The 18,312-nt window shown below is 39.9% G+C and overlaps 1 protein-coding gene across 2 annotated transcripts in view; it reads right to left on the reverse strand.

Moving 5' to 3' along the window:
- RELT (RELT TNF receptor) overlaps positions 1 to 18,312 on the reverse strand; it is a 46,049-nt gene that overhangs the window by 15,490 nt on the left and 12,247 nt on the right. For both annotated transcript variants that reach the window (XR_008889440.1, XM_056561219.1), the window contains exons 2-3: positions 10,862 to 10,956; positions 662 to 772 (exon numbers count right to left, since the gene is read on the reverse strand). Coding sequence is in view for 1 of the 2 variants with exons in the window: in XM_056561219.1 (XP_056417194.1) it covers positions 662 to 772; positions 10,862 to 10,903 (153 nt within the window). In the remaining variant the exon portion in view is untranslated. The remainder of the gene's footprint in view (positions 1 to 661; positions 773 to 10,861; positions 10,957 to 18,312) is intronic.

The raw sequence follows: 18,312 nt of genomic DNA on the forward strand, positions 1-18,312 counted from the left end.
AAAAAAATATATATATATATATATATATATATATATATATATATTAAAAAAATGTATGTATTAAAAATCTTTTTTTTATAATATATTTTTATTATATATATATATATATATATATATATATATATATATATATATATATATATATATATATATAATAAAAATATATTATAAAAAAAAGATTTTTAATACATACATTTTTTTAATATATATATATATATATATATATATATATATATATATATATATATATATATATATATTTATTTTTTATTAATATATATTTTTTATTAATACTATATATTTAATATATAATTTTTATTAATACCGGTATATATGTATTAAAAAAAATAATTATATATATATATATATATATATATATATATATATATATATATATATATATATATATATATATATATATACATATACACACACACACACACACACACACACACACAGAAATATATAATTAATAAAAAAATATACTATATATTATTAATATACATTTTTTGTGTATAAATTTAAAAAAATTCCCATGCTTTACAGTAGGTGTTTTCATAGTCATGAATATTCATTGAACCCCTTGGTTTTGAAAAATAGTTACATGGGCATAAAGCCACTAAATGGTGTCAGATAACAGGTTGGCATCAATCGATCTTACCCCATCGGGCTCCTGCCCTCGCTGGCATTTTCTGCATGGCAGACAGTTCCCACTTTTGTCAACATACTCAGATATAGTGCAATTCTGACAGATTCCTTCCCAGATTTGGATCTACATAAAAAAAAAAAAAAAAAAAATTATATACAGAAAAAACCCCGGTATCCTTTATAAGCATCTGAATTTCCTGTGGCTGAAAGTCCGTTCCAGTCATCTAAATGGGGATCTGAGATGAATAGAACACGAAGAAATGCAACAAACACTGCCCTGTGCGAATTGACACTAAAGTAAAAATCTTCATATGGTGCCAAGTGTTCGATCAATTAAAAGGATACTCCTATGGACATTTTTATTCTTTTTAATTAACTGGTGCCAGAAAGTTAAACAGATTTGTAAGTTTACATCTATTTAAAAAATCTTAATCCTTCCAGTACTTATTAGCAGCTGTATACTACAGAGGAAGTTATTTTCTTTTCTGTCTGTCCACAGTGCTCTCTGCTGACACCTCTGTCCATGTCAGGAACTGTCCAGAGCAGGAGAAAAACCCCATAGCAAACATATACTGCTCTGGACAGTTCCTGACATGGACAGAGGTGTCAGCAGAGAACACTGGACAGAAAAGAAATCCAGAAAGAAAATAATTTCCTTGTAGTATTCAGCAGCTAGTAAGTACTGGAAGGATTAAGATTTTTTTAACAGAAGTAATTTGCAAATCTGTAAACTTTTTGCCACCAGTTGAGGGAAAAAACAAACAAACACACACACACCACCAAAAAACCTGCTGTGCACATGTATGTTTCCTTGTAAGCCTCGCTGTAGAATAAGTGTTATGTCATTTAGCAATCGAGATTACCAAAAGACGTAATGAAAGGCCCATGAGGTCATGATCTCAAAGCCACTTATCCTGGGTAATTCAGATAGAGAAAACAGGCAAAAGGCATTTACAAAAAAAAACAAAAAAACACACACAATGTTTATAAAATTAGAGCAAAAGTTATAACAGCAAATGAAGATAAACACCAGATCGGTCACATTCATGTTTATCCTGATGCGCAATTCAAGGGCTCACATTCCAGTATGGCCACACATCGCGCCAAAAGTCATGCCCAGCTGGTCAGCCCTTCAGGCAAAGCAGCAGGAAGATGTTGCACAGCAGGATGTAGATACAGCCAACATTATCTCAGCCTCTTAAGAAGGTCACAAATACATTCACTAATAGTGTTAAAGGGCTATTCCAGGAAAATAATAATAATAATTATTATCATTATTATTATTTTTATTTTTATATCAACTGGCTCCAGAAAGTTAAACAGATTTGTAAATTACATCTATTAAAAATTCTTAATCATTCCAGTAATTATCAGCTTCTGAAGTTGAGTTGTTCTTTTCTGTCTGACAACAGTGCTCTTTGCTGACATCTCTGCTTGTCTCGGGAACTGCACAGAGTAGAAGAGGTTTGCTATGGGGATCCGCTCCTACTCTGGACAGTTCCCGAGACAGGTGTCAGAGAGCACTTAGAAAGGAAAGAACAACTCAACTTCAGCAGCTCATACATACTGGAAGGATTAAAGGAGTAGTCCAGTGGTGAACAACTTATCCCCTATCCTGAGGATAGGGGATAAGTTTGAGATTGCGGGGGGGTCTGACCGCTGGGCCCCCCCCGCGATCTCCTGTACGGAGCACCGAAAGTCAGAGGGAAGGGGGCGTGTCGACCTCCGCACGAAGCGGCGGCCGACACGCCCCCTAAATACAACTCTATGGCAGAGCCGAAGCGCTGCCTTCGGCAATCTCCGGCTCTGCCATAGAGATGTATTCAGGGGGCGTGTCGGCTGCCGCTTCGTGCGAGGGTCGACACCCGCTATCTTGCCAGCGAGCCGGGGCCCCATACAGGAGATCATGGGGGGCCCCAGCGGTCGGACCCCCCGCAATCTCAAACTTATCCCCTATCCTTAGGATAGGGGATAAGTTTTTCACTACTGGACGACCCCTTTAAGATTTTTTAAATAGAAGTAATATACAAAAACCGTTTAACTTTCTGGAGCCAGTTGATATATTAAAAATAAAATAAAATAAAAATAATAATTTGACACATCAGATATGTGTAGACAGACTGAATACGTACATCTCAGCAGGACCAGCCAAGCATCTAAAGCATTGTTTCCCCAACCAGGGTGCCTCCAGCTGTTGCAAAACTACAACTCCCAGCATGCCCGGACAGTTCTCTGGGTGATAAGCTGCTGACTGAAAAATTTTGGCAATTCTTAACTTTTGTCTTAAGTGTTTATAGGAGAGCCCTTAGGTGCATAGCTACCTTAAAAAGGGGCACTCTGGTGGAGATAAAATTATATATATATTTTAATTAAAATATATATATTTTAAAATATATATTAAAATATATATATATATTTTATTTATTTAGTATACTTTCTGGCACCAGTATATCAAAAGGGGCAAAATATATATGTTAACATGGCCAGAAGAAGCTCGATTACCGAGTGAAACAGATTCTGTCGCCAGACAGTGAATACCCCCCCTTCGTGTGATCCTCTCTCCCTTTTCGCACAAAGTTTTGTATGTGAGTATTTAATAAAGAAGCAACCCTGAAAAAAGAAGCCTTGGTGAGTCTGCCGACTTTTTTCACCTTCTCCTTGCACATTTAATTTGCAAATCTGTTTAACTTTCTGGCACAAAAAAAAAAGGTTTTCCACCGGAGTACCCCTTTAACACCTGCAGGTATTGACAAGGTAGAAGCACATTTCTTTTGTTCTCGGCAGCCATGTTCATTACCTCATCCATAGGGAACTCAGGACATTAGTGGTGCCAAACAGGACTGAATCCCAATATTCAAAGAATTTATTTTTACATCACACAGTCGACTGTGGCTACAGAGCCGCCTTTAGGGCAGAGGATGTGGTGGACGCAGCGTGTAAATGGAGATGAAGGATCGGGCAGACAAAGCTACAGGACAGATTTAGAAACACTTAGACACCAAGCAGGATAAGGGGAGAGGAAAAAATAGGAATGTAGAAGAAGTGATCAGGGAATTCTAATAAGAGATCAGAAGTGTCTATTATAGTGAACGGCATCTAGAATGCTGGGCTGTCTGTCCCTTACAAGTCTTTAATAACAGGATAAGGAATGATGCTTTACTGCCACTGCTGTAAAGTGCCAAGAAGGGCACAAACAACTACTCTGAGGATAATACAGCCTCACAAAAAGGATTTATTCATTAATTATCTAGATTGTTAGGACTATAATATAACTACTATAATACTACCTCCTATATACAAGAATATAACTACTATAATACTGCTCCTATATACAGGAATATAACTACTATAATACTGCTCCTATATACAAGAATATAACTACTATAATACTGCTCCTATATACAAGAATATAACTACTATAATACTGCTCCTATATACAAGAATATAACTACTATAATACTGCTCCTATATACAAGAATATAACTACTATAATACTACTCCTATATACAAGAATATAACTACTATAATACTGCTCCTATATACAAGAATATAACTACTATAATACTACTCCTATATACAAGAATATAACTACTATAATACTACCTCCTATATACAAGAATATAACTACTATAATACTGCTCCTATATACAAGAATATAACTACTATAATACTACCTCCTATATACAAGAATATAACTACTATAATACTACCTCCTATATACAAGAATATAACTACTATAATACTGTTCCTATATACAAGAATATAACTACTATAATACTGTTCCTATATACAAGAATATAACTACTATAATACTGTTCCTATATACAAGAATATAACTACTATAATACTGTCTCCTATATACAAGAATATAACTACTATAATACTGCCTCCTATATACAAGAATATAACTACTATAATACTGCTCCTATATACAAGAATATAACTACTATAATACTGCCCCTATATACAAGAATATAACTACTATAATACTGCTCCTATATACAAGAATATAACTACTATAATACTGCTCCTATATACAAGAATATAACTACTATAATACTGTCCCCTATATACAAGAATATAACTACTATAATACTGTCCCCTACTATAGACTCCAAGTCAGTAATCCCTTGAATCCACCAGATCTTCTGTAAGGCCTGCAATGTTACCTACTCCGACTCAGCTACACACATTTGTGATGTCAGGGATATGTTAAAAAGGGGTTATCTAGGAGGGGGGGAAAAATTTTTTTTAATTTTTTTTGTATTTTTTTATTTTTTTTTATTTTTTTTTTTATATATCTATATCAACTGGCTCTAGAAAATTAAAAGAGATTTGCAAATTACTTCTATTAAAAAATCTTAATCCTTTCAGTACTTATGAGCTGCTGAAGTTGAGTTGTTCTTTTCTGTCTAAGTGCTCTCTGATGACACGTGTCTCGGGAACTGTCCAGAGTAGAAGCAAATCCCCATAGCAAACCTCTTCTACTCTGTGCAGTTCCCGAGACAAGCAGAGATGTCAGCAGAGAGCACTGTTGTCAGACAGAAGAGGACAACTCAACTTCAGCAGCTGATAATTATTGGAAGGATTAAAGATTTTTTAATAGAAGTAATTTATAAATCTGTTTAATTTTCTGGAGCCAGTTGATCTAAAAAAAAATATATATATATATATATATATATATATGTTTTTTCCTGGAATACCCCTTTAACACAGGACAGAGTGTACAGAGGTGATGGGCGTCATCTGTTGTTCTCATGTACAGACTGACACCATCTGTTCCCACCAGAGCCCCAGGACTTTTACAATTTACTAGATCAGATTCAAGAGGAGACTTTGCTTGTGTTCATCTAGACGTCTTATAAGGGTCTGCGGACCACCAACCACCTGGGATCTGACCCATCGCAGACATCTCTACTTGGATTCTCAATTGTTACTTAAAATGTTTAATGTTCTCCAGACGCTTCAAGAGTCACAAAACATCCAGAGGAGGATTCCGTCTGTATTTCCTGATGCTTGAAGGTAAAACTTCATACATAAACTACAGACGCCGTTCACCAGTGAGGAAAGCTGTGTGAAGAACATATAGAGCAGTGGTCTCCAACCTGTGGACCTCCAGATGTTGCAAAACTACAACTCCCAGCATGCCCGGACAGGTAGTTTTGCAATTGCTTGCGCCCACCAGATTTCTAGTTGTTGCCACTGAGACAGACAGACAGACAGACAGACAGAGACACAGACAGACAGAGACACAGACAGACAGAGACACAGACAGACAGAGACACAGACAGACAGAGACACAGACAGACAGAGACACAGACAGACAGAGACACAGACAGACAGAGACACAGACAGACAGAGACACAGACAGACAGAGACACAGACAGACAGAGACACAGACAGACAGAGACACAGACAGACAGAGACACAGACAGACAGAGACACAGACAGACAGAGACACAGACAGACAGAGACACAGACAGACAGAGACACAGACAGACACACAGAGACACAGACAGACAGAGACACAGACACAGACAGACAGACAGAGACACAGACAGACAGACAGAGACACAGACAGACAGAGACAGACAGGTTTTAGTGGCAACAACTGGAAATCTGGCGGGCCTCAAGCAATTGCAAAACTACAACTCCCAGTGTGCCCGGACAGCCGTTGGCTGTCCGGGCATGCTGGGAGTTGTAGTTTTGCAACAGCTGGAAGTCCGCAGATTGGAGACCACTGGTACAGAGTGTACACAGAGCACACGTATAACTATTATGTCCCCGCCACGTGTCCACCAGCTGGGACTTGTACAGATTGTTGATGCTGCAGATTAGAGATGAGCGAAGTTACAGTGATTCGATTCGTCACAAACTTCTCGGCTCGGCGGTTGATGACTTTATCCTGCATAAATATTAGTTCAGCTTTCCGGTGCTCCAGTGGGCTGGAGACACTCTCCTAGGACTGTATCCACCTTTTTCCAGCCCACCGGAGCACCTGAAAGCTAAACTCCTTTATGCAGGATAAAGTCAGCAACCGCTGAGCCGAGAAGTTCGTGACGAATCGAATCACTGTAACTTCCCTCATCTCTACTGCAGATAGTCTCTCACCTATGACAAGCTGCTATGGTTCCCAAAACTGTGCACTCCGCAGCCTTCTAACAATGACCGTCTTCTTTACATCTGGCGCCCTGTAAGCTGCAGTGACCGCGGATCTGATCCAAGATCAGCGTCGTGATCACAATGCAGCTCAGTCATCATGGGTCACTAATCTACCCCCCATCACTGCTGAGTAACATCCGCACTGCTCTGACGCCCGACTAGGTACATAAGGGGGGGCTCAGGCTAGAATTAAGTGGATGAGAGGGAACAGCACATGTCACAGCATAGTCATTTTGTATATCCCTCCAGTGCTGCTGCATATGAAGCAACAACTAAGGGGCGGAGCCTAAGTGTAGCATGAACCTTTCCTAACAGCAATGTAGGCCAGACATGTGAAATAGGACAAAGAAACCTGATTAAAGGGGCACTCTGGTGGGAATTTTTATTTTTATTTTTTATTTAAATTAACTGGTGCCAGAAAGTTAAACAGATTTGTAAATTACTTCTATTAAAAATTCTTAATCCTTCCAGTACTTATTAGCTGCTGAATACTACACAGGAAATGGTTTTCTTTTTTGGAACACAGAACTGTCTGCTGACCTCTGCTGTCCATAGCAGCATATGTTTGCTATGGGGATTTTCTCCTGCTCTGGACAGTTCCTAAAACTGACAGAGGTGTCAGCAGAGAGAACACTGTGTTCCAAAAAGAAAATGGTTTTTACTGACGGCTTTTATTTTTTATTTTTTAATCTAGGGGACCCTTTGGCTTATTAAAATAGGGTTCATCTTGGTGACAGTCTTGCACCCACTATATAGCTCCCTAGAGAGCTCATCAAGGGTCGAGGGAAAAGCCCATCACTCATGTCCCTGTTCTCTATGCCAACAGAGGGCAATGTGACATGTCCTGCAGGCTTCATTTAAAGGGGTACCCCGCTGTTCAGCATTTGGAACAAACTGTTACGAACGCTGGAGCTTGTAACATCATAGCCCCGCCCCCTCATGATGTCACATCCCGCCTCCTCCATGCAAGTCTATGGGAGGGGGCGTGACAGCCACCACGCCCCCTCCCACAGACTTGCATCGATGGGGCGGGATGTGACGTCATTAGGGGCTATAATGTCACGACCTCCCGGCGCCGGCTCCAGCGTACGGAACAGTTTGTTCCAAATGCTGAGCAGCAGAGTACCCCTTTAAAAGGGTTAATCCAGGACTAGAAAGACACAGTTGCTTTCTTCCAAGAAACAGCGCCACTCCAGCATTCAGTTTGTACACTGCATTGCAGCTGAGTTCCATTGAAGGGAATGGAAGCAAAACTGCAGTACCCCGCACAACCTGAGGACAGATGTAGCATGTTTTTAGAAGAAAGTAGCTATGTTTTTTTCTAATCCTGGATATCTCCTTTGGGACAGCCGTACACCGCCTAACTCCATGAGCACAAAGGCATGGGACATGTTGAAATCCAAGTCTGGAGGCCCCATATGCAGTAGAGGGTTTGCCAATACCATATAAATTGGGGGGGATTTGGTCGACCTAAAAATGGGTGTTCCAGCCCAAAAAAGTAAATTATATATAAATTATTATTTTTGGGAGATGTCTGACTGTAAGGGGGTCTCAGAGGTCAGAATCTTATTATCCTCTATCCCATCTCACGGGTATCTCCCAAACACGATGAGTGGAACACGAGACGACATCGCTTCATTCAGCGGGGAGTGTCAGGTTTCCATTCTGGAGATCGCAGGGGGTCACTTGCAATCACACACCTATCCCGTATCCTGTGGGTAGGGGATGAGTTTGTAAACGCTGGAGTAGTCTTTTAAAGGGGCACTCCGGTGGAAAACTTTTTTTTATCAACTGGTGCCAGAAAGATAAACAGATTTGTAAATTACTTCTATTTAAAAATCTTTATCCTTCCAGTACTTAGCGCCTGTATATTACAGAGAAAGTTCCTTTCTTTTTGGACTTTTTTTTCTGTCCACAGTGCTCTCTGCTGACACCTCTGTCCATATCAGGAACTGTTGAGAGCAGGAGCAAATCTTCATAGCAAACCTATGCTGCTCTGGACAGTTCCTGATACTGACATAGGTGTCAGCAGAGAGCACTGTGGACAGAAAAAAAATAAAATAAAAAGAAATCCAAAAAGAAAGGAACTTTCTCTAGAATACACAGCCGCTAATAAGTACTGGAAGGATAAAGATTTTTTACTAGAAGTAATTTACAAATCTGTCTAACTTTCTGGCACCAGCTGATTTAAAAAAAAAAAAAAAAAAAAAAAAAAAAAGTCAAATAAAAGGTTTTCCAGCGGAGTACTCCGTTAACATGTAAGGCTAGCTATCCCCAGTCCATGGAAAAAGGGTTCAAAATGGTGTCCATTACTTTTCAGGCTTTGACTGAAGGCACTGGAGACCGCCTACCCTGATCTAGTTACAGCTCCCCTTTAAAGGGGTATTACAGGAAATATATTATATATTATATATATTATAATATATTATAATATATTATAATATATTATAATATTATATATATTATAATATATTATAATATTATAATAATATATTATATAATATATATATATTATAATATATATATTATAATATATATATATATATTATAATATATATATATATATATTATAATATATATATTATATATATATATTATAATATATATATATATATTATAATATATATATTATATATATATATTATAATATATATATATATATTATAATATATATATTATATATATATATAATATAATATATATATATATATTATAATATTATAATATATATATATATATACACACACATTATAATATATATATATACACACATTATAATATATATATATATATATATATACACACATTATAATATATATATATATATATATATATATATATATATATATATATACACACACATTATAATATATATATATATATATATATATATATATATATATATATATATATATATATATATATATATATATATATATATATATATATATATATATATATATATATCTATATATATATATATCTATATATCTATATATCTATATATCTATATATCTCAACTGGCTCCAGAAAGTTAAACAGATTTGTAAATTACTTCTATTAAAAAATCTTAATCCTTTCAGTACTTATGAGCTTCTGAAGTTAAGGTTGTTCTTTTCGGTCTAAGTGCTCTTTGATGACAAGACAAGAGATGCTCTCTGATGTCTCGGGAAACGCCCAGTTTGGAATAGGTTTGCTATGGGGATTTGCTTCTAAACTGGGCGGTTCCCGAGACACGTGTCATCAGAGAGCACTTAGACAGAAAAGAACAACCTTAACTTCAGAAGCTCATAAGTACTGAAAGGATTAAGATATTTTAATAGAAGTAACTTACAAAACTGTTTAACTTTCTGGAGCCAGTTTTTTTTTCCTGGATAACCCCTTTAAAGAAAGAACTCTTGCCTTTTACCCAAGTGCCACGATTTTGTCAGGTGTGCACAAGGTTTTCATTTCTAGGACAGATCCTCACAAGTCACATGGTTGCAGATGCTCCACCCGTGTTTTTACGCCATTCCTTTTCCCGGAACTCTGTTGTTTCCCTCCCCCTGAGGAGGAATTCCAGACTACCATGGTTTCCATTTATTTACAATCCAGACAAGGCAACATCTGCTGGGAAGGAGTCAAGCGGGGCTGCACTGGGCCCTTTAACCCTGCACAGAGCAGCGCGAAACCTTCCGAGGCACGGCTCCGCTCCAAGTGTCCCTTGTGCTTCCCAAAAAGGATTACCAGACTTACAAAATCCCCCCCCCCCCCCATATCAATTCTGAAGACGTACCCGATGCCAGGAATACAGGATCACAGTCCCATTCGTGCACCGGCCGCCCCGTCATTATAGTGTTGACACTTTACACTTACAGGAGTGGAAGAAGTCATAAAAAGACCAGAAGAAAAAAAAAAAAAAAAGGGCGTGTATGCGCCAATTCTCCTATTTACTAAACACTAAAGTCATAAGATTCAAGAACATAAAGGACCTTCAGCCGCCCTCGGGCATAATAGAAGCGGAGAACAGATAACGAATAAGGGTTAATGAAGGAGCGGCGCGAGAACTTACCGTAAACAAGCAGGAGAGCAGAACACTGCGGAGGCTGCGCATTTTTTCTTTTGCTATTTTATTTCCGTAAGGTGGCGACTTCAATGGGAGATAACCTGCAGGAACGATACAAAATTAGGAAAAAAATTCAGTGACCACAAAAAAAAAAAAAATAAATAAAATTCACCCCAAACTTCTAGCTAAGGGGTCTTCAAATTGCAGTCCTCCAGCTGTTGCAAAACTACAACTCCCAGCATGCCCGGACAGCCGTTGGCTGTCCGGGCATGCTGGGAGTTGTAGTTTTGCAACAGCTGGAGGTCCGCCGTTTAAAGACCACTGGGCTAGTGACTCAACGCTGCAGTCTCGGTTGACGTAAGCGATCCTCCGCACTCGTCGCCCTGAGGAATGGCCGCTGTCACCGATCCCACACTCGGCTATTTATAGAGCCGTCACGTTTGTCGCCTCCTGTCAGTACATTAAAATTCAACGCGACATAAAAACTCAACAACTGCTACAGCGCCAAAAACACCCAGAAGGGAACCACACCACCCAGCAGTATTACCATACCTGCCCTTAAAGGGGTACTCCACTTGAAAACATTTTTTTTTTATTTAATTTATTTCTTTTTTTTTTAATTTAATTTATTCTTTTAAATCAACTTGTGTTAGAAAGTTAACAGATTTGTAAATTACTTCCATTTAAAAATCTTAATCCTTCCGGTACTTATTAGCTGCCGTATGATCCACAGGAAGTTCTTTTCTTTTTGAATTTCCTTTCTGTCTGAGCACAGTGCCCTCTGCTGACACCTCTGTCCATTTTAGGAACGGTCCAGAGCAGGAGAGGTTTGCTATGGGGATTTGCTCCTGCTCTGGACCGTTCCTAAAATGGACAGAGGTGTCAGCAGAGGGCACTGTGGTCAGACAGAAAGGAAATTTAAAAAGAAAAGAACTTCCTGTGGATCATACAGCAGCTGATAAGTACTGAACGGATTAAGATTTTTTTTTTTTTTTTTTTTTTTTTTAATAGAAGTAATTTACAAATTTGTTTAACTTTCTGGCGCCAATTGATTTAAATGTAGGGGCAGGAACCCTACAGCAATATTAGTTGATAGGACAATATCAGTCACATATATGTGGATGTAAAGAATCTCTGGAGGTTCATGGCAAAGTATTGGATCATGGCGAGAAGCATCTCTGCTCGCCGGTACGAAACGGCTGATATCAGGGAACAATCGCGAGAAAAGAGATAAATATGGCATAGCAACCAATCAGAACAGAGGTTTCGTTTTACCAGAGCAGCTTAAAGAGAAAAAATAAATAAATAAAAAAAAAAAAAAAAAGAAGGGGAGCTCCGACTGGTTACTATGGACAACAAAAAGAGCTCTGGTTGCTACGGGCAGCAAAGTGAATTTACAAAACGGTCAAAAAAAATAAAAAAATAAATAAATAAAAATTAAAATTAAAAAAAGAGGAAAACTGTCTCATTGCCCATAGTAACCAGCCAGAGCTCTGCCCTCATTAACCTACTGCTGTAAAATGGCATCTGTAATTGGTTGCTATAGGCAACATAGCTTCTTAGCTTTGACAAATAACTATTGCCCATAGCAACCCCTCACGGCACAGCTCTTATTTCACCAGAGCAGGTGAGAAAATGAAAGCCGGCATCAGGTTGCTATTGGCAACACAGACAGTCTTGATTAGCATTTGTTACCCATAGCAACCAGCTAAAGCTCAGATTTTATTTCTCAGGCTGGGTTCACACCACGTTTTTTTTTGCCATACAGTTTTCAATCAGTTTTTGTAAAGAAAAGGTAAAGTGAATGCGTTTTTTAAAAGTGCATATGGTTCCATCCGTTAAAAAAAAAAAAATAAATTAAAAGTAACAAATAAAGAATATAATTATATATATATATATATATATATATATATATATATATATATATATATATATATATATATATATATATATATATATATATAAGTTTTCGAAAATTTTGTCCATTTTAAATGGGAGTGGTGTTGGTTGGGGACTTTAGGCTGCAAATGTGCATGTGCAAAGTAAAAAACGTATACGGTTTCCCGTATGGAACCGTATACATATGTGTTTCCCATTGACGTCCAAGTAAAAAAAAAAAAAAATGCGGTTGCAGTCTTTTTTATTTTTTTTATTAATTTTTTTAACATGGACGTCAATGGGAAACGGATATGTATACGGTTCCATACGGGAAACCGTATACGTTTTTTACTTATGTGCACATGCACATTTGCAGCCTAAAGTGCCCACCCAACTCCCCTCCCATTAAAAACGGACAACATTTTCAAAAACATATGTTTTTTTTTTTTTTTTTTTAACTGACGGAACTGTATGCACTTTTAAAAACGCATACGGTTTACTTTCCCCCCCCCCCCCCCCATACGGTTTTCTTTAGAAAACTGGTTGAAAAACAGTATGGCAAAAACGTGGTGTGAACCCAGCCTCAGTTTGACTGGTTTCTATGGGCAACAAAGGTTCTCTTACTTTTGACAAATAACTGTTGCCCATAGCAACCAAAGCTTTTATTGTAAGGTCAAGGGAAAAAGAAGCAGAGCTCTGGTTGATTGCTATTGGCAACAATAAAAGTGTTTTTCCTTAAAAAAAAAAAAAAAAAAAAAAAACTGTGACCCGTAGCAACCAGATATGTTTTTTTCTTGCTGTGGTACACACAAAAATAAAATTTAAAAAAAAATACATAAATACTTTGCTGTGACCGGTTGCTATGGCCATTTAAGCTGTCTAGGCTTTGTCGACCATAGCAACCAGAGCCCGACTTTCATTTCCTATCCTGATTAGATATAAAAAGAAAAAAAAACACACGCGCACACACACAAACACGCGCACACACGGGCACGCGCACACACACACACACGCACGCGCACATACACACACACGCGCACAAACACAGATTGGTTGCTATAGGCAACGTTTTTTTTTTTTTATAAAGCACCTTTGTTGTCCACAGCAGCCAAAGCTCCGCTATCATTTTCGAACCTGGGCTGTGACTTGTTGCTATGGACAACAGAAAACATCTATTAAAGACTTTCAGTTTTGACAGGTCAGTCTGTCATACAGGATGTATTCATTCAAGGCCACAATTGGCGCAGTCCGCCATTAGTGGCCTTGAGTTGATACATCCTGTAGAAGCGGAGAAAAAGGGTACGTCATCCTTTGTATTGGCCTATAGATCTATTCCCATCACGCTATAATAAGCGGCGCTGAGCTATTTATAGAAGCCCACGCCGCCGCTCCTGCGTAGATTTCTGCCGTCTCATCACCTGGAGGAGAGCGAGTCCGGGCAGCGGACATCACCTGCAGCGTGCTGCTGACTCTGCACCAACGCTCATCACAAGGACAGGACGTAGGGCTCTGTACAGACTTGTCAGCTGCTGCTAATCGCAAACACACCGAAAAAGAGACCTTGAGTCATCCTCTGCCATCAAATATTCCATTCAACCAACCAATCAGTTTCTGGAAAAGCTGAGTGACAACCAATATGGCCGCCAACATAGCTCCTACATTGGGTTGTTTATGAATTATTGTGCAGGAGGCTTTGAAAGCTCGGTGACAGCCAATATAACTACTACATTGGGTGGGATACACGACTGTAAAGAGACTGGGAAAGCTGGGTGACAACCAATATGGCCGACAATATAGCTCTCACATTGGGTGGTTATTAATCACTGAACAAGAGACTAGGGAAGCTGGGTGACAGCCAATACGGCAGCAGATATAACTTCCACATTGGGTGGTTATCCAATATGGGGGGTGGGATAAATCACTGTACAGGAGACTGGGAAAGCTGGGTGATAGTCAGCTCAGTGCAACAGGGTTGATAAAAAACTTTACACTGTTTCCACAACAAGTGTGACTCCAGCTGTTGCAAAACTTCAACTCCCAGCATATAGTTACATAGTTAGTACGGTCGAAAAAAGACATATGTCCATCAAGTTCAACCAGGGAATTAAGGGGTAGGGGTGTGGCGCGATATTGGGGAAGGGATGGGATTTTATATTTCTTCATAAGCATTAATCTTATTTTGTTCCAGGAATGTATCTAACCCTGTTTTAAAGCTGTTAATTGTTCCTGCTGTGACCAGTTCCTGAGGTAGACCGTTCCATAAATTCACAGTCCTCACGGTAAAGAAGGCGTGTCGCCCCTTTAGACTAAACCTTTTCTTCTCCAGACGGAGGGAGTGCCCCCTCGTCCTTTGGGGGGGTTTAACCTGGAACAGTTTTTCTCCATATTTTTTGTATGGGCCATTAATATACTTATATACGTTTATCATATCCCCCCAAGACTAAACAATTGTAACTCCTTTAATCGCTCCTCATAGCTAAGATGTTCCATGCCCCATATTAGTTTAGTCGCGCGTCTCTGCACCCTTTCCAACTCCGCAGTGTCCCTTTTATGGACAGGTGCCCAAAACTGAACAGCATATTCCAGGTGAGGCCGTACCAATGCTTTATAAAGGGGGAGTATTATGTCCCTGTCCCTCGAGTCCATGCCTCTTTTGATACATGACAATATCCTGCCGGCTTTGGAAGCAGCAGCCTGACATTGCATGCTATTCTGTAGTCTGTGATCTACAAGTACACCCAGATCCTTCTCTACCAGTGACTCTGCCAGTTTAATCCCCCCTAAGACATACGACGCATGCAGGTTATTAGTATACACAGCCTCCCTCTATATACACAGCCCCCCTCTATATACACAGCCCCCCTCTATATACACAGCCCCCCTCTATATACACAGCCCCCCTAAGACATACGATGCTGCAGGTTATTAGTATACACAGCCCCCCTCTATATACACAGCCCCCCTCTATATACACAGCCCCCCTCTATATATACAGCCCCCCTCTATATACACAGCCCCCCCTCTATATACACAGCCCCCCTAAGACATATGATGCTGCAGGTTATTAGTACCCAGATGCAGAACTTTACATTTATCCACATTGAACCTCATTTGCCAAGTGGATGCCCAGACACTTAGTCTATCCAAGTCATCTTGTAACCTATACACATCCTCTATAGACTGTACCCCCTCTATATACACAGCCCCCCCTCTATATACACAGCCCCCCTCTATATACACATCCTCTATAGACTGTACCGTGCTACAAAGCTTGGTGTCATCTGCAAAGATAGAAACAGAGCTGTTAATACCATCCTCTATATCATTGATAAATAAATGTATTTATTTATTTATTTATTTGGCTGTCCGGGCATGCTGGGAGTTGAAGTTTTGCAACAGCTGGAGGCACACTGGCTGGGGAAACACTGGTCTACGGGGCCATAAATCCACAGCCTGCATGCAATGCTCACTATGAAGTCACCATAATAGACTCGAGTTACGAAAATTCTCTACAACAAGCCTGACAGGTTTTTTTTTTGGCTGACAACCGCTCGGATATCCTGGCTCAGCCCCGATCCCAGCGACGTCACCCTGGAAGCGGGAGATTCCCATAAAAATACAGAGAGAATCGTAACCGGGTTCCTGTTGACCAAGGATGTGCAAGGAGGAAGAGGATGGGGTCCTTAGGTCGAACTGTAGTTACAAGAATAAGAACATCATGCTCCCTTCCTGTAGTATCGCTCATACAGAGCTTCCTGGTGCATGAGGTGCATGAATAAAATGCAAGAACCAAAAGCGGAGAGAACCGCCACCCCCCCCCCCCCCCAAGACAGCGCCATACCTGTCCTCAGGCTGTTTGCAGTACTACAACTCCACTCAATTCCCTTCAAATGGAACAGAGCTGCAATACAAAAAAATAACCTGAGAATGAGAGTGGCGCTCTTTTTTTGGGGGGGAAGAAATCAGCATTTTTTTTTGGGGCTGAATAACTTTAACCAACATAGAATTATAGGGTGGTCAGGGTGTGTGCAAAGCTGGGTGGCATCTATGAAGCACTGTAACTGCACCCACAGATACGGGACGGATTGGATCTTTGAGGAAGGGTGAACACGTGTGAAGTGTCATTTTTATAGATTATCATCTGGGTAAAAAAATTGGACGTACATCCAGTACTGAGCTGCACGGTGCCAAAAGTAACACTGGCATCTTCCTGGGTGTCAGACACAAAAAAAAAAAAAAGAGACAGACAGACACAGACAGACAGACAGAGACAGAGAGACAGAGACAGAGACACAGAGACAGAGAGACAGAGACAGAGAGAGAGACAGAGAGACAGAGACAGAGAGAGAGACAGAGAGAGAGACAGAGAGAGAGACAGAGAGAGAGACAGAGAGAGAGACAGAGAGAGAGACAGAGAGAGAGACAGAGAGAGAGACAGAGAGAGAGACAGAGAGAGAGACAGAGAGACAGAGAGAGACAGACAGAGAGACAGAGAGAGACAGACAGAGACACAGAGAGAGACAGACAGAGACACAGAGAGAGACAGACAGAGACACAGAGAGAGACAGACAGAGACACAGAGAGAGACAGACAGAGACACAGAGAGAGACAGACAGACACACAGAGAGAGACAGACAGACACACAGAGAGAGACAGACAGACACACAGAGAGAGAGACAGACAGACAGAGAGAGAGACAGAGAGAGAGAGACAGACAGACAGACAGAGAGAGAGACAGAGAGAGAGAGAGAGACAGAGAGAGAGAGAGACAGAGAGAGAGAGAGAGACAGAGAGAGAGAGAGACAGAGAGAGAGAGAGACAGAGAGAGAGAGACAGAGAGAGAGAGACAGAGAGAGAGACACACACACACACACACACACCTGGGAGTTCTAGTGGCAACAACTGGAAATCTGGCGGGCCTCAAGCAATTGCAAAACTACAACTCCCAGCGTGCCCGGACAGCAGTCGGCTGTCCGGGCATGCTGAGAGTTGTAGTTTTGCAACATCTGAAGGGCCACTCTTTGGAGGCCACTGCTTTAGGAAGCAATATGGCGTACTACTGAATAATCACACTAGAAAATATAAACTATGTAACAAGGAACAAGACAGGAACATAACTAACCTATGTAGATATATAAGCAATAACCATGTCATTATTTCGGGCGGCCTTATAGGCGAACCAGAATGCCCATCACCTCTTGTGTAATACCGGCCAAACTGTCCTTCTTAAAAAAGGTTGGTATATAGGGACACAGTTATATATATTTTTTATTTATTTTTAAATAAAAAAATTCCACATTCCGTAGCACCTCAATGAGAACCAGGTCACGTCTCAAAAGGTCCATTGTGACGCAGCAGCAGAGCTTCGGTCGCGCGCTCACCCCCCCCCCCCCCCCCCCTCCTCAGACAGAGCTTCATTGTGGCTGCACTGGGGACACAATCCGGGCGCTGCATTATGTAGGAGGCAGCAGCTGGCGGTGTAACACGGGCTCTACAGCGCCTATTGTCAGCAGAGACAATAAAAGTGACTAATAGAGAGAGGTCCTGGCTGCAGATCAGGTGACAGCCCCCCCCCTCCA

The sequence above is a fragment of the Hyla sarda genome, chromosome 2, assembly GCF_029499605.1.
Source record: "Hyla sarda isolate aHylSar1 chromosome 2, aHylSar1.hap1, whole genome shotgun sequence".
Classification (NCBI taxonomy): Eukaryota; Metazoa; Chordata; class Amphibia; order Anura; family Hylidae; genus Hyla; species Hyla sarda.